General features: G+C 43.1%; 1 protein-coding gene across 3 annotated transcripts; it reads right to left on the reverse strand.

Moving 5' to 3' along the window:
- Positions 1-278: 278 nt before the first annotated feature.
- Positions 279-25,696, reverse strand: ODF2 (outer dense fiber of sperm tails 2). Of its 3 annotated transcripts, none has more exons than XM_054007781.1 (20): positions 25,473-25,696; positions 23,318-23,402; positions 20,067-20,192; positions 19,149-19,319; positions 16,929-17,095; positions 15,846-15,975; positions 15,359-15,490; positions 14,555-14,629; positions 14,262-14,333; positions 13,160-13,276; positions 11,072-11,257; positions 9,922-10,031; positions 8,775-8,910; positions 7,910-8,020; positions 7,216-7,320; positions 5,220-5,378; positions 4,269-4,369; positions 3,095-3,257; positions 2,583-2,708; positions 279-1,708 (listed from the first exon to the last, which is right to left on the reverse strand). In XM_054007781.1, the coding sequence occupies exons 1-20, from the start codon at positions 25,694-25,696 to the stop codon at positions 1,535-1,537; spliced, it is 2,670 nt and encodes an 889-aa protein (XP_053863756.1). In that variant the 3' UTR covers positions 279-1,534. The 3 variants fall into 3 exon arrangements, with proteins under 3 accessions (XP_053863756.1, XP_053863758.1, XP_053863757.1); XM_054007783.1 differs by lacking the exon at positions 25,473-25,696 and adding an exon at positions 22,346-22,457 and having other exon boundaries at positions 23,318-23,403; XM_054007782.1 differs by lacking the exon at positions 25,473-25,696 and adding an exon at positions 22,346-22,499 and having other exon boundaries at positions 23,318-23,398.
- Between the last annotated feature and the right edge of the window lie 326 nt (positions 25,697-26,022).

Genomic DNA, 26,022 nt, shown 5'->3' on the forward strand with positions numbered 1-26,022 from the left:
GCTTTCTCCCCCCCTTATTGTAAGGATTCATTTCCCCTCAAGCAACTGCAGCATTATCCCTAGTCTCGTGAACAAATTTATGTATTTTGAGCACCAGTGCTGATGGCTGAAAGGTGTATTAGTTTTAATCATCTTTAAAACAAGATTAAATTTAAAAAATCCATGAATTTCCTTTGAGACATTAGCTCCTACAAAACACCAGCAGCATGATGAGGGGAACGACAGTGGAAAGATAATGAGACAATTTACAAGATGAAGTGTCAACCCCAGAAATAACACCAATTTTAAACTTCTGAAGTTTAATAATTTTATCATAGCACCTTTTGGATTTTTTTTAAGTTACACATTAAAATGGAACTCTCAAATACTGATTAAAAGAAACTTAGAAATCCCTTATCAAACATTTCACTGATGACTGCATCTCATGTAAACAGAATTAAAAAAACCACCACCAAAAAGCCCCCCCAGCCGAACAGCTGGAGTTGAAATGAAATGAATGTTTACTATATTTCAGAACAGCTGCTTACTGGAGGGCACAGTAGAGCCCACAGACCTTGACATTCCTTCACATCCCAGAGATGACCTCACGTCACAGGAGTATGTGCAGGCTGGCTTTGAGGGCAAAGCCAAGCATCAAGTCTGTCTTTTTATTTTATTTTTTCCTACAGCTGACTCAAAGCTCCCACTGTATTCGGAATGGGGTCCTGATTCCAGACCCACTGAAATTAATGGGAATCTTTCCATTGACTTCAAATGGCTTTGACTCAGACCCTGGGATTGCAAGGAATGCAGGATCAGGCTGTTGGGGGGAAAAGGGCATCCAGAAAATATGCAGATTAGAAGCATTAACACACACCAACCACACACACAAGAAATAATAAAGGATTAGACAGTATTCATGAATCAGGTGAGAAGATACAATTTCATTGTTTCCCAGTACAAAATTGTTTAAAAAAAAAAAAAGGGTGGCTGATCAGGAGCTAACCCATTCTCAGCGTGGATTCCAGTCACTTAGTTATCACTATTGGGTTCACACTTGTACTGGTGGCACTATCTCCTAATATCCCCATTGGTCAGCTGTATCAACACAGTATGTGAGAGTTAAAAACAAACATGATCTCTGCCGTGTGAGAAAAGAACACAAGGTAGGAAGAGCGGAAAAGGAAGAGACGGAACTCTTATAAAAAATAAAAAATAGCTAATATGATTAATTGAAAGGCCCACCAGGTTAGTTACAAGAGAAGTAACCACTGGGGGATTAGGAGATGAAAGGGAAAGCATTCCCCACATACTCCAACCCAGATGTTTTTGGGCATGGCTGATGATGCAGTGCCAATTCCCAAATAGAAAACAATCCAACTTTCCTGTTGTACACCGCTGCAGCTCCATCTCACCCAGACAATGAGAATGAGAGGAAGACTTCTCTTTACACAGACTCTGAAATCCCAAACAGTTTTCTGGACAAGATATGGCTTTGAAATCTGGCCCCCCTTTTGTACCTCTCAATAGCAGAGGGACAGGGAGGAAACTATTATCATGGAGGAGATCGGGAATGGATAGGTGAGCTCAATAAGGCACTTTCTCCAAAGACATTGGCGTAAGAGGACTTGAGGAACTGGACATAGTTCTGCATGCTTCGGTTGGTGCTTTCAGACTGCTCCAGGCGATCCTTTAAGTCCTGTAGACGGCTTTGGTATCGGCGCTCTGACTGCATGAAGAAGACACAAAACACAGGGCTGAAGGCTAGAGAGTTTTCATTCTAATCACGCTAACCTTAACTCTTGTCATTCTCTGGGATTTTTAGAAACAATGTGTCACTGCAACAAACACCACATAACACAAAGTCTATCACTCATTTCACTCAGTCCCAACCCCACACATGAACTTGTATATAAACACACAAGGTAACTCAGCCAATCAGAACAGGAACTTAACATTCTGATTAACTAATGGTTTGAAAACAAAACAAAATGGAACCACTCTCTAGGAAGAAACTCAGGAGGTTATCACCTGCTGTAGGTCAGCCCTCTTCCAATCCCAGGGCTAAAGTAAACAGGGAAAGAAAATGGGAGACCAAATGTAAAAGATCCCCTTCAAAAAGAACAAAATCTTTCTCCTAGCAGGGAAACACTCCTCAGCCCCTCTCTCATACATCCAAAGGTGATGAAAGGGAGGAAAATAACTCCCCCCTAGATGTAGCAACACCTGTACTGTCTGGACCCCTTCCATTCTCCTGGTTTTTGATGTAGTGTTTGTCTGAACAGTATGGTGGGTCTGATTCTCCTCTCACCAGTGTAAATTAGGAGTATCTCCATTCAAACTGTCAGTATAAGTGACGAGAATCAGACCCTGTGTATGTGACTTAGATTGTAAGCCTCTTGGGGGCAAAAACTACATCTTCCTCCACACTTTATACTTCACCAAACACATTAGTGTGTTTCACCATCACAGCAGACACAGATACACCACAACAAAGTTACTGTACAATTTCTTCAGCATACTGATGGGACATGGGATTACGGACTCTTCCTGCTGCTTCAAGGCTGCTAGTTTATCAACAACATCCCCTCCAAAACACTCACGTCTTCTTTGCTCCGACGCAGCTGGTTTAGTTCTGTTTTCGTCCGGCTCAGCTGGGTCTCCAACTCCAACATCTTGGACTGGGCTGCCCTCTCTCTAGATGCTGCTCGGTCCCTCGTTTGTTCCACCTACAAGTAGGAACAAGGCAATAAAGTTTTTGCTTTGGCAAGAGTGTTGTCCATACAAAATGCTTTGCTTTTGCTATGGTAATAACTTCCTTCCCCCTTTGCCCTAGAGGAGGGCTGGACATATTTTTGTTTCATTCTGGCAAAGACAAGGAGCATTTGAGTCTAGCATTTTTCCTTCCATTTGTGTGTGTCTACTGGAGACAAAGTACCAACTTCATTTTTTTGCTTCTGCTTCCTACAGATAATGCAGCAAGAGGAAGCAAAATTAGAAGGTTGGTGATGGAATGTAGAGGAATCCCCTTCCATCAGCTAGTAACCTGCTCTCCTGCAGTTTGGGAGTTCCACTGTATTTGATCAGTTTCTTACTCTGACAAGGAGTTACTAACTTGTCTTTTGGCATCTTCAATGGCCATCTCCAGCTGCCGAGCCAAGGAGCTACACTCACGGGTTTTCTCCTCCAATCGCAGCTGGGATTGATGGATAGACTCCTCCCTTTTAGCTATGACTTGAAGGAACTCTATGTTCTGTGCACCCGTTGTCTCTAGTTTCCTGGGTTGAGACAGCAAGATAAAGAATTTTATTAATCATTAAATACCATTTGGTTCAATATGCCTCTCCCTCAGGTCACTGGTTGGTCAGGGGACAGATCAATCTTCAACTTCCCCTCAAAAGGTCAGGACCTCTGAGCCAAGCAGAGTTTCGCACTCCACTTCTAACATCAAAGAATTTCAAGATAGGGAGGCATGCCTGGACCTACTGAGAATACTCACTGACCTGTCCTCACCACAGCATCACCAATGAAGGAGTGTAGAAGCACTGAGATACAGAAAGTTAAGAACTGCCATACCTGATCAGACCAGTGGCCTATCTAATGCAATATCCTGTCTCTGACGGTGGTCAGTACCAAATGCTTCAGAGGAAGGTATAAGAAACTCCACAGTGGACAGTTATGGATTGTCCTTTCTCATTGACTTCAGTGGAGCTCCTCCAAGAGCCAATGGTGTGGGACCAGGCCCTTTGTTCTTATTGATTTTTCTAGTGTGCCTGCAGAGGACTTCAGAGTGACCCACACAGAAGAAAATTTCATGAACATTTTTCTTCTTAAGGTTACTTAGCACAAACTACCAGACTGAAGACTCTCATTTTTCCTATGCTCACATCTCTGGCAATTCCAAATTTCAGCAGGGACCAGGAATAACATAGAAAAGGACAGTCTCAGCATATTTCCAACCTGGCCAGAACAAGGAAGTACTTGAAAGCTCATGAGGGGAAAAAAAAGGGATGGGGGAAGGAGTAGTCCTTCTGAGGTGTTTTCCTGACTAAAGAAGTTAACATCCTCTCTACAGAAGCATTCCAAACTTATGCAGGCCAGACCACCTACCTTTCTGATTTAACTCTACAAAGGCTCTTAAATGCATAAAGGCTCGGGGAGATGGAAAGATACACAAGCAAGCCAGCAGCTACCTTAGTGCCTTGAAAAAGGGACTAAGAAGGGTCAGGAGAGGAGGAGGAAAAAAAAAAAAGTCAGGCAAGGAGAGCAGGCCAGTTATATATTCTAACCTCTCCAGCTCCTCTAGCTTCAAGATCAGCTGCTTGTTCTCCTCCTGGGCAGATTGATACTTCTCTCTTGTCATTTCCATTTTGTCTCCCTGGAGCTCAATCTAAAATGACAGAAAAACAGACCTTACGTAGGAGGTCAATACAAACCCAAGACCAGCCAACTAAAATGGGTGCTGTTCTTGGGGAGGAGGAAACCCACAGCTATAACACCTTCAATTCACAATTCTGGAAAGTCCTGGAGAGGGAAATGGAGGCAACAGTATGTGAAACAGCAAAAAGCTACATGTCAAATTTGTGTAGTTCCTCCAGGTAATGTTTAGACCCATCATGAAATAGAATTTTTCCACACCATATATGAGCGGTCAGGTGCCATAAGAGCTTGATAGTAGAGCAGCCACCTGCAAGCATAGTGAAGCATACAGATTAGAAGACGCTTGTGTGTGGTAATAAGGCCGGGAAGAATTCAGAGCCTGAAATACTGAGAAAGCTAATGACTTGCATGGGATTATCAAAGCAAAGCACATAGGCCGCAGAATCATTCAAGGCCTCTGTTGGCATGGCATCAGGAAGGCAGGGGGAGAAAGTAAAAGCAGAGCAACATTTGTGAGCGAATGATCATGAGAGAGTGGCCACCAATAAGTTGATCTGGGTGACAGAAGTGAATGAAATCCCATGCATTCTGGGTTCTGCTTCTCTTCAAGACCCAGTAAGCTTCTGCATCTAAGCAGTTTGAAAGAAAGCCTTGAAATAGCAAGGAAAGCCACCAGCTAAGTTACTATTCTCCCTAAACAAAGACATGCCACACATCTTTATTTTGCAGTGCAGATGTTTTAATCATTTCAAAAAGAGACAAGTACAGAGGCAAAGACTGAACTTCCTGCGACCTGAAACTCATCTTGGTCCCCGGCTTGCAGACAGTGCAGCTGTGGGTCCTTTCTGCCAGTCCCTTACCCGCTGACGAAGATCTGTAATCATAGCAGAAAGGTCCATGTTCTTTTTTTCGTAACTCTGCAGCTGATCCTGACATTCTGCCAGCTTTGTTTCTGTGATCTTCAGGATCTCGGGCAGCTTTTCTAGTTCAGCAAGCTGTCTCTGGAACTGCTTCCGAGCCTATGGGGGTAAGAGGAATGGAAGGACAGAGTGGTCAGTTAAAAACAATGAAACATGTGACCTTATTTCAGACATTTCTGAAGAGTCTGGGCTAATAAATCTGAGTAGGTTGGTGCTATCTGTCCACCAGAGCATCTCTGTTTCCCAGCAATAAGGGTATGACGTTGCACTCTATATGATTTTATGAAAATATGCTAATGAGTTTAAATATAATGTAACTGGAATATGCTTCATGCAAAAGATCTCTTGTAAAAGCTCATAATCTCCTGAGTGTGGTCATCCTATTTGTATAAATGTATCACTCTTGTATCTGAAACTAGAAATATGAAATATAACTCTGAGGGCTTATTGTAATTATGCAAAGTGTGGTCCATTAATGGTGGTTTGGAATCTTGACTCCCATTAACCAAGACAATTGTCTGCAGGTAACTCTGTTTTACTTGTAAGTCTCCCTGTATACGTGTGTGCTAGCAAGTGGGTAATGAAGTCTTACAGTGACATGTGATCATGTCACCTGAACTGGAATCCATCTTTAACCTGGTGATTTTCCATTGAGAAGGAGGGGGTGGGAACCCGGAGAAGGACAAAGGATTCCCACCTTATGCAAAAGATATATAAATGGGTGAAACAGAACAAAGAGAGCCCTTATGAGGAATCCCCTAGCTACCACCTGAGCTGGAACAAGGGCTGTACCAGGGGAAAGGACTGTGCTCAGACTAGGAAGGCATCCAGGCTGTGAAAGAGACTTACTGAAACATCTCTCAGGGTGAGATTTTATTTGTACTCAATTGTATTACTGTATTAGACTTAGACTTGCGTGTTCTATTTTATTTTACTTGATAATTCACTTTGTTCTGTCTGTTACTACTTGGAACCACTTAAATCCTACTTTCTGTATTTAATAAAATCACTTGTTGCCTATTAATTAACCCAGAGTATGCATTAATACCTGGGGGTGGGGGGGCAAACAGCTGTGCATATCTCTCTATCAGTGTTATACAGGGCGAACAATTTATGAGTTTACCCTGTATAACCTTTATAACCTTTATACAGGGTAAAAAGGTTTTATTTGGGGTTTGGACCCCATTGGGAGTTGGACATCTGAGTGTTAAAGAAAGGAACACTTCTGTACGTTGCTTTCAATTAAGTCTGCAGCTTTGGGGCATGTGGTTCAGACCCTGGGTCTATGTTGGAGCAAACTGGCTTGTCTGGCTCAACAAGACAGGGTGCTGGATTCCCAGGCTGGCAGGGAAAGCAGGGGCAAAAGTAGTCTTGGCACATCAGTTGGCAATTCCCAAGGGGGTTTCTGTGATCCAAACTGTCACAAAGGGCATCTCAGATGCCTGGCCAACAATGGAACTGCTCATTGTAATGCAAATTCCTTCCTCTATTCCAAGACACATTCACTTAGATTCTGGGATTCCCACAGGGTGCGAATGGCTACAAATCGCTTGAGTTTTATTAATGTATATAGTATTCTTGAGAACAACTGTTCCATGACAACCACTGAAAGACAGGATGCACAATTCAGAATCAATGACACTGAACAACCCTCTCCCCAGTGAAGGGCACCACCTCAAATGGACCCTATGTATTTGACAAGGCCCCTCATGGGACATTCTGAAAATTCAATGCAAGTGGCAAAATAAATACTAGTTTGCACTTCCATTCTCCCTTGAGCTGAGCTGGGGGAAAAGGCAAACCTGTCTGGAGGACATCTTTTTTCCCCTCAGAGTCCAAGCACATTTGTTTTCCACTATGCCAAGGAAGGAGTGCAGCCCTGAGTGGCTGCCATGTACCAATGTAATGGTCCAGGTTTTCTTAGAGGAATAATTACCAACTCAATCTCCTTGTTCATTTCATCTTTTAGCGTCTTATTCTCTTTGTCACAAAGCTCCAGTTTCACAGTCACCTCATCGGCTTCCATTCGGGTTCTCATCACCTGGGCACAGAAAGAATTGGCACACGACTATGTTAGGGTTTTCAACCACAGATTGCTACACACTGGCACAATTACAATTGTTGAGATCCAGTAGCAGGATTCTTGTGAACCTCTGGACACCTCCATTCCAAGTTCTGGAGCTTTTCCACCTTTGTACTTTTTATAGCCGTCTCACCCTTCTTTGTGCTGTCCTCCGAAGATTTCCCCCTTTGCTTCTTTGTGCCTTTCCTCCCTATCACCACCCCAAAACCCAGGTCTCTTAGCAAGATCGCTACACATGGACTCAGCTTCTGCTAACAGAATGGGTGATCAGGCTGTGCAGAGTGAAGCAAGTTTTCCACAGTCCAGAATACAGCAGGTGGCAGCCTACAGGCTACCATTTGAACAGAATAACCTATAAAAGCTTTTGCATAAATAAATTTGGTTTATTAGAGCCATGAAAACCAGAAAAGCAAGACGACAGATGGAACAGGGCATAATCTGATAGCTAGCAAACAGAATTAAGGCATGAGAGAATAAACCACAACAGCAAAGGAAGAAAACAAATGTGTGTGAGGAGGGAGGGAAAAAGGAGGGTTGAATAAAATACCTGAGACTTGTAGGTTTCAATCAGCCCTTCATAGTTCCTGAGAGATGCCTTGAGCTGCTGCACCTCCATCTGAGCTTGGTTCAGCTTCTCCTCCACTGGCACCATGGTAGCCTGAATGGAGAAGACACTGCTTGGAACAGGCTAAGTTGTCCCCATGTACATTAAGCTAAGTTAGAGCAGGGGCTGTGCAAACTAAGGGTCAAATTCTCTGCTCGTGTAACTGGCAGAGTCCTATTGACTTCGATGAGCTTCACCAATGTATGCCAGCAGAGAACATGGCCTTACAGCTGCATGAGAGTTGTTCCATCATGTTCCAAACACTTTTAAATGAGCTGTGTCCACTGGATCAGGGTCATGCTTGATTTATTTGGACTGAAGCTTTGTTTAAACGGATAATCAGGTAGATTACCTACTATACCATAGATGGTTTTGTAGGTGTCTGGAGAGGATGTCAGGCATCTTTCTATTTTGGAGGCTGTGGTTCTCCCTATAGATATGGTTTTTATTCCCTGTCCAGCTGTATAATTGGATGACAATATATCATCCAGGAGTCCAGGCAGGTAAGCATGTCTCCAATTCCACATACTGAATCAGAGGGTAGAAAAAAAACTATTCTTTCCCTCCCCTAACAAACCTTATATGTTCCTCTCTTCACAAATTTCAGTCTCTCATACCCAAGTCAAACAATGGAACACAGGACTGAAAATACAGTCAACCCACTAAGGTTACCAATGCAACTTGATCTGACATCAAATGGGCTCAAAGGAATAATGTTTCTCTGTACTTACAGGGGTAGCAGCTGCTCACTACAACTTCTCCCTTATGCTAACATTGCAACTACAAAACGCCTGGATATTCGACTGACCTTCAGCCTTTCATTCTCCATTTTGAAAGATGTGCTCTCAGTGGCCTGTCGGTGCAGTTTATCCACCAGAGCATCTCTGTCTTCCCGCATTTTGTCCTCCATGGAGGTCTGCTGCTCCAACAAGTCTGTAATACGGCTGCCATGCAGGAGGTGAAATTAACCATTAAATGACAGAGAAAAAAGTCTCTTGTTCTTTGAAATTCAGCTTCAGGAACAAGACATCCTTTCTTTATTTCCCCTTTTCCCTCCATATCTCATGCATGCACACACTACAAACTTCACTCTGGTTTCCTCTGCTGCTCCATTCCCTTTGGAAAAACAGGCACACAGATGTTACTGGGCTGCTGGCATTTCATTGCAGTAGCATTGATGTATTATATCGGAGTTGTATAGGCTAATGCAGTGGTGCCCATCCTTATTACACAGGAGGGCCACATAAACCTAAGCACCTCAAGCCTTGTGTGCGCCAAATAGATTCTACATATTTTAATAAGATTTAAAGTCACCTGTATTGATTTATAATTTTAAGTTCAGCTTGTGTCATTCATTTAGATAGAAACAACCTATATACAGTATTGTCTATTTACAGACTTGTATAAATTAAAATGATGTAAACATAACAAAACATGAATGAATCGGCCATTAATATATTGTTTTGAAGCAGGCTGCAGGACTTATGAAATGCTTCGATGGGCCACGTACAGCCCATGAGGTTTGGCACCCTTGCTAATATGGTACTTTCCCCTCTTGCTCCTATGTTCAGTTTTCTCTGTGGTAACTGCACTGTGATGATACTGACAATTTTTGCCCCAAGCCCTACAAAAACAGATCAGCCTTAATGAAACTATTATGCATTTAAATAGTCTCTTTCATTGTGAGCTATTTTGAGATCCTTCAAAGACAAGTAAATATATATATTTTACAGAATGGGCAGCAGGCACAGGGATAAGTGACTTAATCAACAAATCATTGTGGGAGTCAGGAGTAGAAGCCAAACCTCCTGGCTCTCAGACCCTCTCACCACTAGACCACACTGACTCTGGCTTTCAATTGAGTACTTATGGTCCAATCTAGAGACTCGAGGAGTCCCTTCTTGAACCAGTGTCCCAGCTCCTTTCACGCTGGCTCCCCACGCCAGAGCTCTTACCTGTTCAGCATAACAATCTCAAGTTCCAGGTCAGTCTTGTCCTTCACCACTTTGTTGTAGCGGCTCCTCCAGGACTCCAGAGTGGACAGTGCCTCAGCAACGTAACTGTCCTGTCAAACAAGAGAAAGATGTGGAATGAGAGAGGCGAGACTGACCAAAAAATTTAAAAATAAAATAAATAAATAAATAAATAAATAAATCACAGGACGACAGTGATGTGCAAAGTGGAACACACCATGGTAGCAACAAATATCAAACGCTCTGGAGATAGTACTTCTGCTCAACAGCAGTCAGGTTTGCAAAACATTAATTCCTTTTATCACTCCACATCCTTGCCAAATAACATTTTCCAGTGACGCTGTCAGCTCACAGCCATACTGGCAGAGAGAGGAGGGGCTCCTCTTTGAAGACAACAAATGCAGTAGTTAGGAAAGCAAAGTATAGCTAAGAATCTGCATTGGCCTTGGACACAGGAGATGACCCCAAAAAGAACACAAGTTACTGAAGAGCAGGAAGGGGACAAGTGGTCTAAAATGTTCGAGCTTTTCTGGTTTGTCCTAGTCCCAATCTTCCTGCTTTTGCCATATCCTTCAATCCCCTTTCTCCAAAGGCAAATCTAGGTGTCTTATTTATTTATATTCTCTGCTCTAATTGCCTTCCCCAATGATTTTCTCTTTGCCAAAATAAATTCCCATTTTCTACTCCTACTTTTTTCCCCTTTGCCACTATGAAAATTTTCTTTGTCAACTACCAATTCCATGCATAACACTGAAAGCAGCTCAGTACTGAACCAGCATGCAAGTACAAAAGCAAAGCGAGGCCCTGCAACCTTTTGTCCATTTCTCTCTTCCCTCGGCAGGCTCTAAAGGTACCAGGAAGTCTGGACAAGATCAGATCTGCTAGTTTAATCACATGATATAAATCATCTCATGCTCTTGTTCAAAGGAAGGAGCAGTGAACCATGACAGCTGAGGAAAAAAGGCTTTGTTTTAAATGCAGGGCAAATGGGCTGAGGCCCCAGTACAAAAATAAACGTCATTAGATAAAGCAGCTCTCCCCCCCCGGGACTGGTATCAAAAGTCAAGGATATGCAGACACACAGACAGAGATTCTAAAGGATTCTCTTTCCCTCCTCCCTAGGATCAACTACCTTTTCTGCTAGCTGGACATTCAGCTGCTCTGCATATTCCTCACTGCGCTCTGCCCGCTCTTTCTGTGCACGTATGGCTTTCTTCAGGGCCTCCTTGTCACGCTCCCCCTTCTGCCTCAGCTCTTTTAGCTGTTCCATGATATGTTCCACCTCCGCCTTATGCTGAGCTCCACTGCGCTCCAGATTCTGGAAAGGAAAAGAAAAAAAAATACATTCTATGTTCATTCTAGATCATCTTCAGTCAAAAGGGTCAACTCATCTCCCAGCAGCCAAGGAGAGGGGTGGACATAAGCCATCTATCAATGTGGTCCACATTAGTATAATCTCAGTTCAGTCTGCTATTCCTACTGTAGCTCTGTCCACTTAATTCATGGGATGAGAGGCAAAATGATCTTGAAAACCATTCTTGCAGTGGAGAAGGCGGGCTGAGATGCCAAACTTCCAGTCTTAAAAGTAGCATGTAGTGTTGCTGTGTGCTGATAACCACAGCTGCCACATTTCACTCCCAAGGCAGCAACTGGTTCCTCTTAGTGCAATTTATAAGCTATGATAGATCCTTTAACCTTTTCACTCAGTATTAGCATATGCTAAGAGAGGAGCCTTCAGTCTCATTCTCTTGTCTTAAGACCAGTTAATAAGGGTAATACCTCTTGGGAACCAGCTCAGGAATTATGTCTCAAGAAGAATCAAATAGCAGTAATTTCTAGTCTTAGTATAGAATTTAAAGGTTAATATCACATCAGAACCAAACAAGGTGAGCTCTGAACTCTATTATATTTAAATACATTGAGCCAAATGCAAACCTAGTTTAAGCAAGTGCAATTCCAGTGACCTAAAAGCTGTATATCCTTACACTAGGTCCAAATTTGGCCCAATATTTATTGCTATATGTAAGGAAAGATTCTTTTCTTTCCACCATGTGTGGCATACTTCTGCTCAGCAATGAAGTCATCTTTCCTGAGTGCTTTCCAAGGTAGATATAGACCTAGCAACCTTTTGTTCTACATAGGAATCTCTCTTTTCGGTTGACATGCATCTGTCTTGATAATTCATTGTATAGAAGAACATACCTGTATATAGCCTTTTTCTTAAAATTACAGAGATGATCAACACACAGCTTTCATCAAGATAACCCAAAGCAACGTTCTTCATCTCAGTACCTAAGAACTGCCATACTGATTCAGACTACGGTCCATCTAGAGCAGTATCTTGTCTGACAGTGGGCAGTACCAGAGCTTCAGGGTGAGCATACAGGACAGAGCCGTTGAGGTGCTCCACCCATCTTCCGGCATTCAAGAGGTTTAGGATCACTACAAGCATGGGATTGCATCCCTGACCATCTTGGCTAATAACCTATCCTCTATGAACTTATCTAATTCTTTTTTTTTTTTAAACCCAGTTATTGTTTTGGCCATCACAACAACCCATGGCAATGAGTTCCACAGATAAACTGTGGATTTGTATAAAAAAGTACTTCCTCTTGTTTGTATTAAACTGTCTGACTATTACTTTAATCGTGTGACCCCTGATTTTTGTATTGCGTGAAAGGATAACAACACTTCTCTATTCACTTTTTCCACACTATCCATGATTTTATATGCCTCTGTCATATTCCCCCTTCGTTGTCTCTTTTCTAAGCCCTAATTTTTGTAGTCTCTCCTCATATGGAAGTCGTCCCATACCCGTGATCATAGGTATCACCAGTGATACAGTGAAACAAACACACTTCTGTGCAATCAGATAAAGGAGTTTCCTTTTCCCAGATAAGTTAAATAGTTGCCCATCCCTCCTGATATATGGTTCAGCAGAAACCATCTCTTTAACATAACTAATTTGAGGGGAAATCTAAAGTAATTACTTGGAGACACAATTAACCCTTAAAGGTTTATGATTTCCCTTTATACAAGTGAAAAGAGTTTTAGTTCTCAATCAAAATTACAGAAGAAAATGTACAGCAATGGCGTAAGTGATGCCAGCTTATGCATTTCATTATTGGATGGGCACGGCAAGGAACAGTCAGTGACTGCCACTCTCTTCAATGCATTCAGCTGATCAGTTTGAATGGTCTGGTGAATACCAAAAACATACCCGGATCTGAATAGCCAGACGGTTATTTTCAGCTTCTTTATTTCGCAGCTGAGCCTGTAAATGACCCCTCACAGCTTCCATGGATTTGGAGAGTTCGCATGCTGTCTTCGCTTGATCCTAAATATGAAACAAACAGGACCAAGTGTTGTTTTCCCAGGCATTGAAGCAGATGGGACATTTCACACCATGCAACAGTTCAGGCCTCTGTTTCAACAAACACCAGCAGCTATAACAGGAACTGCCAGAAAGAGCACTCTCAGGGACTTATTTTCTTAGCCATGGGAGCAGGGAGACAAGACATGTCAGTCAAATTTGCCCAGGTTAGCTAGTGTGTGTAACCTCTGAGGGGAGAGCCATGGCTTGCTGGAATCCAGCAGTTTTGTCCAGAGAGTTACGAGAACAAAATGTTTACAGAAAACTATAGTAATTCTAAGCACCCCCAAAACAAGTATTTCTGCATTACATTGCTGATGAATGGGATATTCCCTATTCCACTACCACAAGCCCTGTCCTTCTCTCCATCTCCCTGAAGCATCCTCAGAGATCCCTCTCTCCATCCGAGTGCACCAGGATGGGATCTCCCTCTTTCTAAACTGGCATAGAGTCCCACAATCACCCTGGTTGACCAGTCTGCAAGGATTCTCTCTGAGCCAAAATACACTCCACCCTGACCACTGTTGCCATGTGTCCATCTGCTTCCTAGGTACTTAGGACCAGGGGGAGGCAGGGCACATTAGAACCTGAGGCCATGGGCAACTGAAGGTTCTCAGCAAAAGATCACCCATCAGGATTTGCTGCAGCAAGGCACCTAACCTGGCTCTCTGCCTCCAAGCCCTTGAAACCCTCCCGTGCAAAGTGTGCAATAGCAGCCTTGGAAACACCCTAGGAAAAGCCAGTCCTGAGATGACATTTGTTGCCTGAAGTCTTTGTGATGGACATTATCAATAAATCAGCAATTCCATGTGGGGATTAGATAGGCATCTGCCAGTTCACACAAGAAAGCAGGACCTGCAATGCCTTAATTCAGAATTCCAGACCCTTGTTACAGTTTTGAAGGTTCGTGTGTGTTCAAGGAGAGGTTGTAACAGAAAAGGGAAACTACCTTTTCTGTCTGTATTTGACTGATGAGATCTTCCACCTCCTTCTCTTTCTCCTGTAGCCTCATCTTCAGATTCTGGAAGACAAACACCCAGATCCTAAGTGAAAGAGAGACTTTGTTGCTAGCAGTGGGGAAAAAAAGGGGTGTTTAAAAAAAAAAAAAAAGGCCAACGTAGCTTTCTCCATCAGGCTCAATGGCACCGCTGCAATATATATCACTATTGGTCACCCATGTTTTAAAGAATAAACTGTAAATCTCATATTTTCCCATGTACTGAAAGCATGCTTTTGCATTACCGCTTTCTCTGCGTCCGAGTCAGACAGCCTTTTTAGCAGCAACCCCTGCTGCTCCATCAATTTCTGTGCATCTTTCTACAAGAGAATGAACAAACAAGAGCCCATTAAGCATTTTCCAAAGCCACCCTCCATGTCCTAACCCCAAAGAAAATGTGCCTTCCAATTTAAGATGGACCTGAGAAAGTTATCTATCTACGTCAGCATTCAAGCAGCAGTTCTCAGAGAACATTAAAAGGTGTCAACCCTGCCAATAAATTTAATTTTCAACCCTCTTCCCCTCAGAACTCCCATCCCAGAAACCCTTCCTCACTCCCATCTCCTTTAACCCAGTCAAAGGGGATACTAAAATGCACAATGGCAAACTAAGATCTTGCAAACGATCCCACTTTGGGCAAACGCAAACCTTTGATGGTTCCTTTTACTAGAATCATGGGTGGCTGAGGAAGTACTTTGCCACTGACCTGCCTTTGACCAAAGCAGCACACCTTCAACAAGCTGCAGTAGGAATAGTAATTGCACCGAAGTATTATCACTCCTGCAGTTTGCCTAGCACTCAGACCTCTTAACATCTTCACACGACTGTTCAAACTTTATCTGAGCCTCAAAAGGGAGGGGTAGGGCCTATAGTACAATTAGGAGAACCAAGGCAGAGGGAGGTGAAACATTTGTCCATGATCACATAGCAAGTCAGTTGCAAAGCTGGGATTAGAGCTCAGGAGTTCTGACACCAAGTTCTGGTCTCAGTCCACTAGACCATGCTGTCTCTTGTAAATCAGGGAAAGTTAAACATGCAGCACTGCTCACCTCCCGGTTGTGCTGTTCTTTAAGTAGATCCCGGAGCGTCCTATTGGTTTCTTCAAAAGTGCTTAATTTCTGTAGCAGCAACTCTTTTTGCCTTGTCAGCGTATTAACATCTGAGCTGGTCATGTGTTTCTCCTAAAAAAAGAAAGACATGGTCATATTTGTCTGCAGTTCAATATCTAGAGTCTGGTATGAGACATGTGTACAATACAAACACAGCATAACAAAACAACTTGATCATCACTGTCACATCTACAAAGGGCAGTGGGCTATTAAGATGCTGGCTGATAAACTCCCATTTGTAAATTCAAAATGACTTCAGATTTTACTTAATCTGGATTTCAGTACCTTCTGCGCCCAAAGGCCTATCAAGCACTAGAAACCTCTCCACTTTTCCTTGACGACCTCTGAATCAGTGATTCTGGGACAGCTCTTGGAACAGCAATGTGGCAGTACAGCAAATGCTACAGTGAACTATGCCGTCACTTACATTTTTGAGTCTCCCAATCGTATCTTTCAGCGCATGAATCTGTTTGGCTGCTGCAGCCCCATCCATCTCTGCCTCAACTAGCTTGGACATCAAACACTCTTTCTCGTGCTGCAAGTGCCTCTTCTGCATTCTGCGAGAAGAACACAGCTATCAGAAGAATGGATAGCCAAACGCAATAACCAGGCTGCACTGGTAATGTCACCCTTAAAGGAAGCATTGTAATTAGAGTTTCTGATTAGAGGTTAACCAATAAAACCTCCCAAACAAAATGATACACCACAAATACTAAAAATATACCATTTTTCGGTCTTGGAAGTGGGTTTTGGTGGGGATCAGCAGACCCTACCAATCCTCCTGTGCTTGCTAGAAGCTCATCTCTCAAGTTGGGAATATCAGGGGGCTAATTTGGGGGTTATCTCAGAGCAACCTCCCCCACCAAATACTAAACCACAACACCGTTTATCTTAGATATCAACAATCCTAAGAACCTATATCACCTCAGAAACAAGCCTCTAAAATGGTATCAGCTGAACATGAAGCTGGACAGTCTAAAAAAACTGGAGAGAACACAGACTAGAACTCAAAGAAACCCTTCATAAAGGGCTCAAAGCCCTTCCCAAGCCTTAAAAATTATTCATAAAGCTCTTCTGAAAGGTTCAGAGATTTATTTTCCATATAAACTGTAGTGTGTGTGATGGGGGGAAGAGGGGAGATGATGACTCACAAACAAACATGAATGTTTGACTATTTCCCCACTCAGTGAAAATGACTAACAGAATGAGCTAAAACATTACTTGCTTCCAAATAATTGCCTCAGGAAGGCTGAGACAGATTTTTTCTACCACCACAATGAGATCCCCTAGGGAAAAATAATGTCACACTGAGGAAAGAGGGTTTCACTGCACCATTAGGCAGGAAGCAGATATAAGGAAGGAGAATGCCAATTCTGCAGTGCCACTCAGCCCTATATTCCTGGGAGCAAACCAAAATTAAATTTGTTAATGTTTTTATAAAGGAGAGAAGTGCTCTTTAAACATCACTACAGTACATGTACACATAGGAGTTAAACAGTAAGTTCTTTACAAAGTAAGGTCTTTCTCCTCCTTTATGCGCTCAATGTTACGTCGGAGCAGGGTATTCTCATGTTCTGTCTCCACCAGCTCCTGTGTGACTTCATCTAGCTCATCCTTCTGCTCCTCGAGGAGACGCTTTGCCATTTGCTGTTGTTCCTCCCGCTTCTGTATCTTGGCCTAAGGAGGACACATCTTATTTTTATGTATATAGAGCTTTACACAAATCAAGGTGCTTTTACGGTGTTACAGATGGTTCAGATCCCCCACCACTGAAATGCAGCAGCTGGTCAACAGCACACAGCAATGCTCCCCAACAGTTTAGTAGACGAAGAATACTATATCAACAGTTCTCAAACTTTAGCAACCCAAGGACCCCCATTTTTAATTTCAATTTTTTTGCGGACCCCCAAGCCACTCCACTCAGCCCCAGCTCCCATTCCACCTCTTTCCTGCCTCTTTCCGGCTCCTCCCCCGTCTCACAGTGCCTCCTGCATGCAGGGGAACAGCTGTTCCACGGCACTGGGAGGAAGGAGTTGATCAGCAGGGCTGGCGGCCCCAGACATGATTCCAATCCCTCCCCGGAGAGCACCCTGTCCCCGCTCCTCCCTCTCACTCCCAGCGAGCAGGAGGCGCTGGGAGGGTGGGGATGAAGGAGTTAATCAGTGTAGCCGGCGGACCCCCTGGGGTACCCTCACAGACCCGCAGACCCCAGTTTGAGAAACGGTGCTACAGATCAATTGCTGAAGATATTTAGGAATGCAGACTGAGACCTTACGCTGGAATTCAATCAATGCACCAGACGTACTGCCTTTACTCAATATAGAAGAAGGGCCTAGTGTTCCCTTGACTAATTAAGGTTAAAACTGGTGACATGGATGATACTTCCATGTTATATCTACAACATTAGCCTAGTTAGATCCCATTTACGTTTAATCCATGTTGTAACTGGTTTGGAGGACAACTGTTTTGTAATCATAGACTGATAGGACTGGAAGGGACCTCAAGAGATCATCTAGTCCAGTCCCCTACATCATGGCAGGACCAAGCACCATCTAAACCGTCCCTGCCCTTAAAAATATCCAATGATGGAGATTTCACAGCCTCCCTAGGCAATTTATTCCAGTGCTTAACCACCCTGACAATTAGGAAGTTTTTCCTAATGTCCAACCTAAACCTCCCTTGCTGCAGCTTAAGCTCATTGGGTCATTTTATCAGAGTTTGTGATACACTGCCGGTCTAGCCGTACAGGGCAGAGCCCTCACCGGTGTGTTCTTCCCGCTGTACGTTTCCAAAGCCAAGGGACCGGCTCAGCCCTGCTGTCCTCAGGTGTGATTATTTGAGTTTAGACATTTGAGTTACCCTATCATGTAATTGACTTTTGTTTTTGGAGCACAGACAGGCTCAAACTACTTATGATAATAGTCTAACTCAGAAGTCCTGTTTTTGCTTATAGGTTTTGAGATTTTTAATTCAAACCACACAAAGTTACATAGCAATATAACTGGGATATATTGCCTGCTCTGGGGGAAGCTGAAAGAAAGGAAAATGCCTGTGGTCTGCCCTCACCATGCTAGGCCTGTTAGAGGGTTTGGGCATCACATTAAATCTAATCTTTCAAATTCTGTATGCAGTCTCTCAAGGGACAGCTGTTAAAATATTGACAAGTACTTGGCCATTTAGATTACATGGGATAACACGGCGTCACTGAAGTGCAAGTTCCAGTAGTGAGCCATGAGGAATATACTGTTCAACAAGACAACCCTGAGAGCCTATTGGTCCATGTGATAAGACAATACTTTCACCTTTAGGGAGGAACATCTTTTAGGTTTAGGACCTTGGTGGGAACAAGACTTTAGACATGGAAACTGAGGCAAAGCATCATCTTGTATGACAAAGAGTCATCCATGTTCCATGATTCATTTTAGCATAAGTAAAAAAGTCTCTTGTTAATCTGTAGTTGAGATATAGCTAAACTGAACGAAAGCCAAAATCCACCTTGCTAGCAGACAACGCTAGTATAAACAACGCATCAGAGTAGCTAAGCCCTTCTCAACTCATTCATATAGGCCTCTAAGATATGTAACAAAGGAGTTGAGCATCCATTTGCCCTTCATCACTGTACCCCAGTCTTTAGCATCCTCTTGCCAAGTTTCCTCTTTCAGTATCACTTTGCCTAATCTGCAAGCCCCTCCCCATTACCCCCCGTGAGCCTTTAGTATGGTCTTCTCACCTCATTCTTCAGTGTCCCCACTACATTCATCAGGCTATCTATCTTCTTCTCATATTTGTTCATTTTGCTGTGAATAGCATCCTCCTCGTCTGTAGAGAGGTCACTCAGACGCAGCACGGAGAGCAGTTTTTCTGAATCTGGAGGAGTAATTTCCAAGCGATGGGTTGGTCCCTGGTGGGGATGTAATAGTCATGGCTTTTTTAAAAGGTACACGCAATGTTGTAACCTTAGCATCTCCAAAACCAATCTAGGACCGAATCACATCTCTGAAAAAATTTGAATGAGGGCAAGATAAAATACCCAGGCTATAATCCTCTCTACTTCAACCTGTTTCAGTCAGTTGTAAAAGGCTCTTAATGGGGAAAAAAATAAATACTCCCAAATCCACCAAAACAGCACATGTAGGGATTAGCTTGATCATCTGATGAAGGAAAATCAGAGTTCAAATTCCAAGCCAGTAGGAGCTGGGAGTGGGCAACTCATTCAGCCCCTGGTGGGAAAGGGAGCATAATACACTCATTTCTAGAAATCTTATGACAGTCACAGAGTAGCAATAGTGGCCTATAAAAAGTGCCCCAAGATAAGGTCTTTTAGAGAGGAAAGTAGAAAAGGAATACACGAAGGGGGATTTCTCAGCCTTGCGGTATCGAGGGGGAGTTGGAAAGAGGAAAAAGGGACAGATAGCTATTGACGAAACAGACATGATGAATCCCCCATTCAGAATCTATTTGTACAAATAGATTTCCAAAAGCCAGAGATAAATATTGGATGTTTAAAATGACTTCCAGGCGGTAGTGGTCACCTTAACTACAATCTAGCACCCTCCAACCTGCTCCCTCCAATCCGACAGTAAGGTAAAAATCTAGCTACCATCTCTTAGTCCAACCCATCCGATTAAAAAGCAAAAGTCAGCTATACCTCCCACTTGTAGGCAGACTCCCGGATGGATGTTTTGCCTGGGGGCATCCAGGGGACCTTGGTTTTCACCCGCACGCTTCGGCGCACGTTCACAGTATCCCCTTTCATTTTCTGTTTGTGTTTCGGCTGAAAGAGAGAGAAAAACAAAATAAACCTCATAAGACTTAAAAAATCATTTAAGCCTTTAATGCTGTGAGAGTTAAATGGCACGACATCATTCTTACAATAGTACCACAGACTGCTTCACATGGTATATCAGAGAGGAGAGTCAGCAGCCGGAGGAACAAGGCAAAGCCAAGCACAAGAAAAACTTATTGCATAAATAGGAGAGCATATAGCCAAAATGAAAGCATTCTTGCTATTTGTTAGCCAGGGCCTTTATGACATCACTTGTAGCTCTGCCTCTTGTGATGCAACGAGGGCCTTGGTTACCCTGTGAAAATAGATCTAGTTGGTGTTAAAGCAGGTCTCTCCTTTTATACATTTTGAGGAGTAAAATTTTGCAAGCAAGCAAACTCCATCAGGACTTGAGTGACAACCTACTTTCATTTCACTTCTTTGGTTTATTTAATGTCTTAATTTATAAAGCACCTATATTTAAAACAGTACCTGGAATGCTGGACATAACAAACATGAAATAAATCAAACCAGGCCCAGTGACAAATTTAAATCAAGAGGACTGGGACAAAAAGCATTCCAAGGAGCAAGAGCATAAGAAAACAAGGCCAAGACCTTAAACCAAACCTTAAAGACAACCACAGAAGAACATTAGATATCACAGGAATTAAGTGGGAATAGAGGTCCCTCAACCAAGAATCTCCTGTTCTTAAGCCCAATTCCTATTAAACCTCAAGCGAGAGAGCCTTGGGTGGACTAACTGCTGAGTACCATGCTCCTAGATGAATATAATTTTACATATAGTCGTAATAGCTTGAGTTGACCTACTAAGAAAGCCCAGCTCAGACAGAATGACAGATGGGAGAGAAGGGAGGCCAAGGTTAGAGAGAAAAAGGTAGTCTTTCTGGGCAAGAGAGGAGACACACAAAAGCACTGCCACAACATCTATTTCTATGCAGGAAGAGCAAACTAGGTGGATCCTCCCTATCTCCCAGACCTGACTCACAAACAGGAGCCAGGATGTATTAATGGAGGATTGGGGGATTGATCTATGAAGATCCTGGAAACACTTTCCCTGCTTTGTGACTAACAGGTATTCTCACTCCTACATGGGTTGATCTTAAGCTTCCTTATCTAAATGAAAATGCAGATGCTTTTTGCACAATTCTGAGGCTTGATCAGGTGGTCCAAAAGTAAAGGAAGCATATAGCTGAGTATCATCAGGTATACCTCATTCAAATATTCACTAGTGGTATCTCACACACACACCAACTGAGAGGGGGGCAAAATATAACTGTTGCAGACAGTTAAAGAAAAATAAGCTAGTACTCACTACCTTTTGGGTCTTCCATTTTAAGAATGATCTCGACCTCTGAAGAGCATTTCACCTGCTCCAACTAGGAATTGAAACCTAGCCACCATTACCTGCTAATCAATTATATCTAAGGTTACTTGCTAGATCCTCTTGGCCAATGCCCAAGAGACGATAGCTTTTATGAGTCTGGACTGTCTGCGCACCAGCAGATGACTTCAATCCAGAGTCTTTTTAAATCTAATCTTTCATTAACCTGATACAGGTGGAATTTGAGATTTCCAGCTACCATCTTCCCAACAACCCTTCCTCCAGATGATCAGAAAATGGGCAGTAGCTTGCCAAAATGTTAACCCAGAAAAAACTATGTTAAATTGGGGCAGGACTAAAGTTAAAACGTCTTAGGTGTCTAAAAAGCATCTGTAAAATACAGTGTGGTTTCCTCAGCAAAAAAAAGGGTGTCAGGGTGTACTTCCACATCTCATGATAGAGGGAGAGGTAGTTTGAAACTTAACTAAATGTTTGTAAAATGCTTTAAAGACCATTGGATAAAGGCCCTATACAAGTACAAATGGTAACCCAACTATATACATGTAAATATAAAACTGAATCACGTAGATTACCCATATGAGATACAGTTTCAATTTTTAAGATTACTTAAAAGTATGGCTGAAAATTCACACTGAAATGAATGCAGTTAAGAAGTCAATCTATCTTATTTCTCTAACCTACTATCTATCTATTCAGACCTCAAATGGTAGAAACAGACCTTGAACTTTCAGTGGTGCTTCTAGGACCCTTCACTTTTCTGGTCTGTAGCCCTTACAAACACCCAGCTACACACTCCTACCTGGCTTTTTGCAGGTGTTGTTTTCTGACCCTTTTTTATATGGACATGGACAGGGGTGTTTTCATCCACGTGAACGTGCAAAGGGGGAGATGAGGAGCGGTTCTTCATGGTTCTTCTCCAACAAACGGGAAAGGGCAATACAATGAAAGGAAACCTGTGAATAAGGAAACTGGAAATAATAAAATTTCCCTACGCTCCAGTCAAACTGGACAACTGCCTCTAGCCACCTGTCCCCAGACAGCTACAATTGCTGAAATGGGTTAAGGTATTTAGGACACAGTTTGAGCTTCCTTTCAGTAGCACCTGCCATTGTGGATCACATGCAGCTTTGGTGTAAGATCTGGAATAACTCCATAAGCTTCTATTTACACCATGGCTGAATCTGGCCCTTCATTTTTGTTTGGGCAAGGGATGGTACAGACAATGTAAAGATAGTGTTGTATTGGTAGAGGGTGTCTGTAAGAGTCACCAGAGTTCAAGGTCTTAGAGCATGCCAAGGGATCTGATTAGCAACACCATCTGATTTTGAACAGAAATTTTACAACAGGGCCATTACTTTGACCAGCAAACTAAAGAATTTAGGAAAACTAAATGGAACCCATCAGATGTGCCATATGAGCCTGATCTTGCAAACATGCTTGTGCTTAATTTTAAGCATTCTGAATAGTCCCCTTGATTTCCATGGGACTACTCACAGTTCTTAAAGTTAAACACATGTGTAAGTGCTTGCAGGACTTGGCCTATATTTGTCTCTGCAGGTTATTTCTCATAAATGATGCATGTATTTTATTTCCACATTAATTATGTGCCTAACACACAATAGCAAGGTATGAAAACAAATTCAAAGTAATCAATGCACAGTTTAATTCCTTGGTATTTTATAAAAGTTTCCTCCTTAGAAAAGAAAAGTAGCACCACTAACCTGAATACAGCAAAAAGGAGGATTACATCATTCCAATCCCAGTTACTTACAGTTAGCATAAGATCCTCAGCTCCTTGTGACACTTTTCTCTGTGTTGAGATTGCAGTTATCTCGTTTTTGCTGGAGGGGGGACACCTGATGGCAGAAATATTAAATCGATTACTAGTAGGAGAGGATGCTAGTTTCCTTAAGCTTCCCATTCCCTCGAGTAGAAAGGTAACATCCTGACTCAAACATATTAAATACACCTCTACCTCGATATAACGCTGTCCTCGGGAGCCAAAAAATCTTACTGCGTTATAGGTGAAACCACGTTATATCGAACTTGCTTTGATCCACCGGAGTGCGCAACCCCGCCCCGCCCCCCCGGAGCACTGCTTTACCGCGTTATATCGGGTCGCGTTATATTGGGGTAGAGGTGTACCTAAAAACCACTCAACAAAAGAGTGTGCCTTAGCGTTCTTTGCACAAGAAATGTTAAAATAAAAAGATTAAAAGAAGTACTTTGATTTTCAGGTATGATACACACATTACGCTAGATAATTAATTTTAAGATGCATGATATGTAAGACACCTGATTCTGCCTGCAGGGTGGATTGGCCATAAAAGACAAAGTTTTGATTCTTTCTGACCAGTGGTTTGGGACCAGTGCTTACCAGATGTTCCTGATCCTGAAAACAATATGTGCTTTCTTTTTCCAAAATGTTTCTAGCAGGTCACAAACTATTAGATCTTCAACTCAAATCATTCTGATCATCATCTTACTACTCCTGCCCAATTTTCGCTACTGCTGTCTCGAACTGCTACAAACCAATACTTCCTACTGTCTAAATGCTCATAACAACAGCTTTTCAAATGGTATAAAACAGTTTCATATAAGCCAAATAACCATTACAAACAGTACTAGACAAAATGCATCACACTATTGACCCTCTGTGCTCATTATTGCAATGTGGTGGGAAGAGCAGCAAGAAGTGAGGACTACATGGATAAATGGCAGGAAAAAGAATAATAAATTAACAAAGGTTCTTATAGATCTGTGGAAAGAGGCTAGATAGTTATTCTTAATAGATGATGTTTATTATGGGTTAAGATGATAATTTGGAAGCAACATAAACTAAACCAAAAAAGGACACTCATATTACAAAATAAGAGCATCTACACAGGAAGTTACACCAATATAAATATAATGGTAGTTTTATATTACTTTTATAGTTATGCCAATAAATTTTCCTATGCAGATGAACCCTAAAAATAGTTTTGGCATCAGTTCAGTATAATTGACATCATAGAATCTTGCAGGATAAATGTAGTAATATCCAAACCTATTAGCCAAACATCAAGCAGAGTCCAAATGCCCAAGGTAAATTAACATTAGTAAGATTGCGATCATCATTCTGAAGAGGATGAGATTTTTCAGGCTCATTAAAATGATTAAATTTGCAGAGTGAAAGTGTCTGTTGAAAAGTAAAGAAAACAACATACCAGAACAGGTTTAGCACAAATATTTTATAGACACGGGGGGAAAAAACAAATACCCACAGGCTGGGAAGATGTGTATTTAGAAACAATATTAACCGTCTCATTAGAACCAGCACATTTTGTTTTCGCCAGCAAGAACAGATATTTTAGAAGAATAAAGGAGCTTTCCTTGTCCAACAGCAATCACTATTACTAACTCTTGTTACTTTACCTCACAGAATTTCTTTCCTAAAGCCCCAGCTTCTGGAGTCATTTTATTTCACAAGAATCTCTTTTTAACAATTAAGTTTATCTAGCCCTTATGGTTGCAGAAAAAGGCTTGAAAACATGAACCCTAAAGGCTCAAAATAATAAGACGGCAACGCTGAAGCCTGAACAATCGTAAAAGCGTCCTGACTGTTAAGCCCATCTCCTGATCTCGGAGCGTGACGGGGACTGGCTCATTTCTGGAATGCCCGGCCCCGGGGAACTTCACAAGTCCTTAGGGGGCGGATGGACGAAGTCACAAGGCAAAGGGCACGTCCCAGACACCACAGAAACCCCTCCCTGAGGGGCAGATGTGAGAGAGCAGCCGCCGCCCGCAGGGTGTGACCCGCTGCACCGCATGGGCTGTGGGGACCCCCGTGCCCCTGGCCAGTCCACACTAGCCCAGCAGGCCTGGGGGGGCTAGGGGACCCCGAGATCCCACTTCAGCCAGAGTCCCGTCCCCTCAGCCCCCCTCACCATGCAGGGCCGAGCCGGGGTCGGAGCTGTCGCCTCAGGATCTCCTCGAAATTGGCGGCCAGGCGGCGGTAGCTGCTGCTGTTGCTGCCATGGAGACCCCTGGGACGGGGCGAGGGGGGACGGGGCAGGGGGCAGCAGCAAGGGCAGGACAAGCAGCAGCAGCAGCGGGACCCGCCGCCGAACTTCCGGGTCCGCTTCTGGGACGCTGCCCGCAGCTCCCCCATTGGGCGATTCAAACCCCCCGTGACCCCGGCTCGCCGCCGCGATTAGCTCCCAGGGCTCGTCGCGGCGTCACAAGAGCCCGCCCCCTTCGGGCGAGCCGGGACGTGTCACTATGGGAACGCCGGGCAACAGGCGCCTGGCGTGGGTGAGGGGGCCGGGCGGGGCAAGGCTGCGCTAAGAGGGGGGTGGGGGCTGAATCAGGGCCGGAGGAGGGAGGGGCAGGGGGGAAAAGGCCTAAACAAGGGCCAGCGGGAGGAGGGGCGCTGAATCACCTAGTCTCAGCTCTGGCAGAGATGCAGCTAATCAACCACACTTTAGCCAGGCAGCA

This window comes from Malaclemys terrapin, chromosome 17 (assembly GCF_027887155.1).
Source record: "Malaclemys terrapin pileata isolate rMalTer1 chromosome 17, rMalTer1.hap1, whole genome shotgun sequence".
NCBI lineage: Eukaryota > Metazoa > Chordata > Testudines > Emydidae > Malaclemys > Malaclemys terrapin.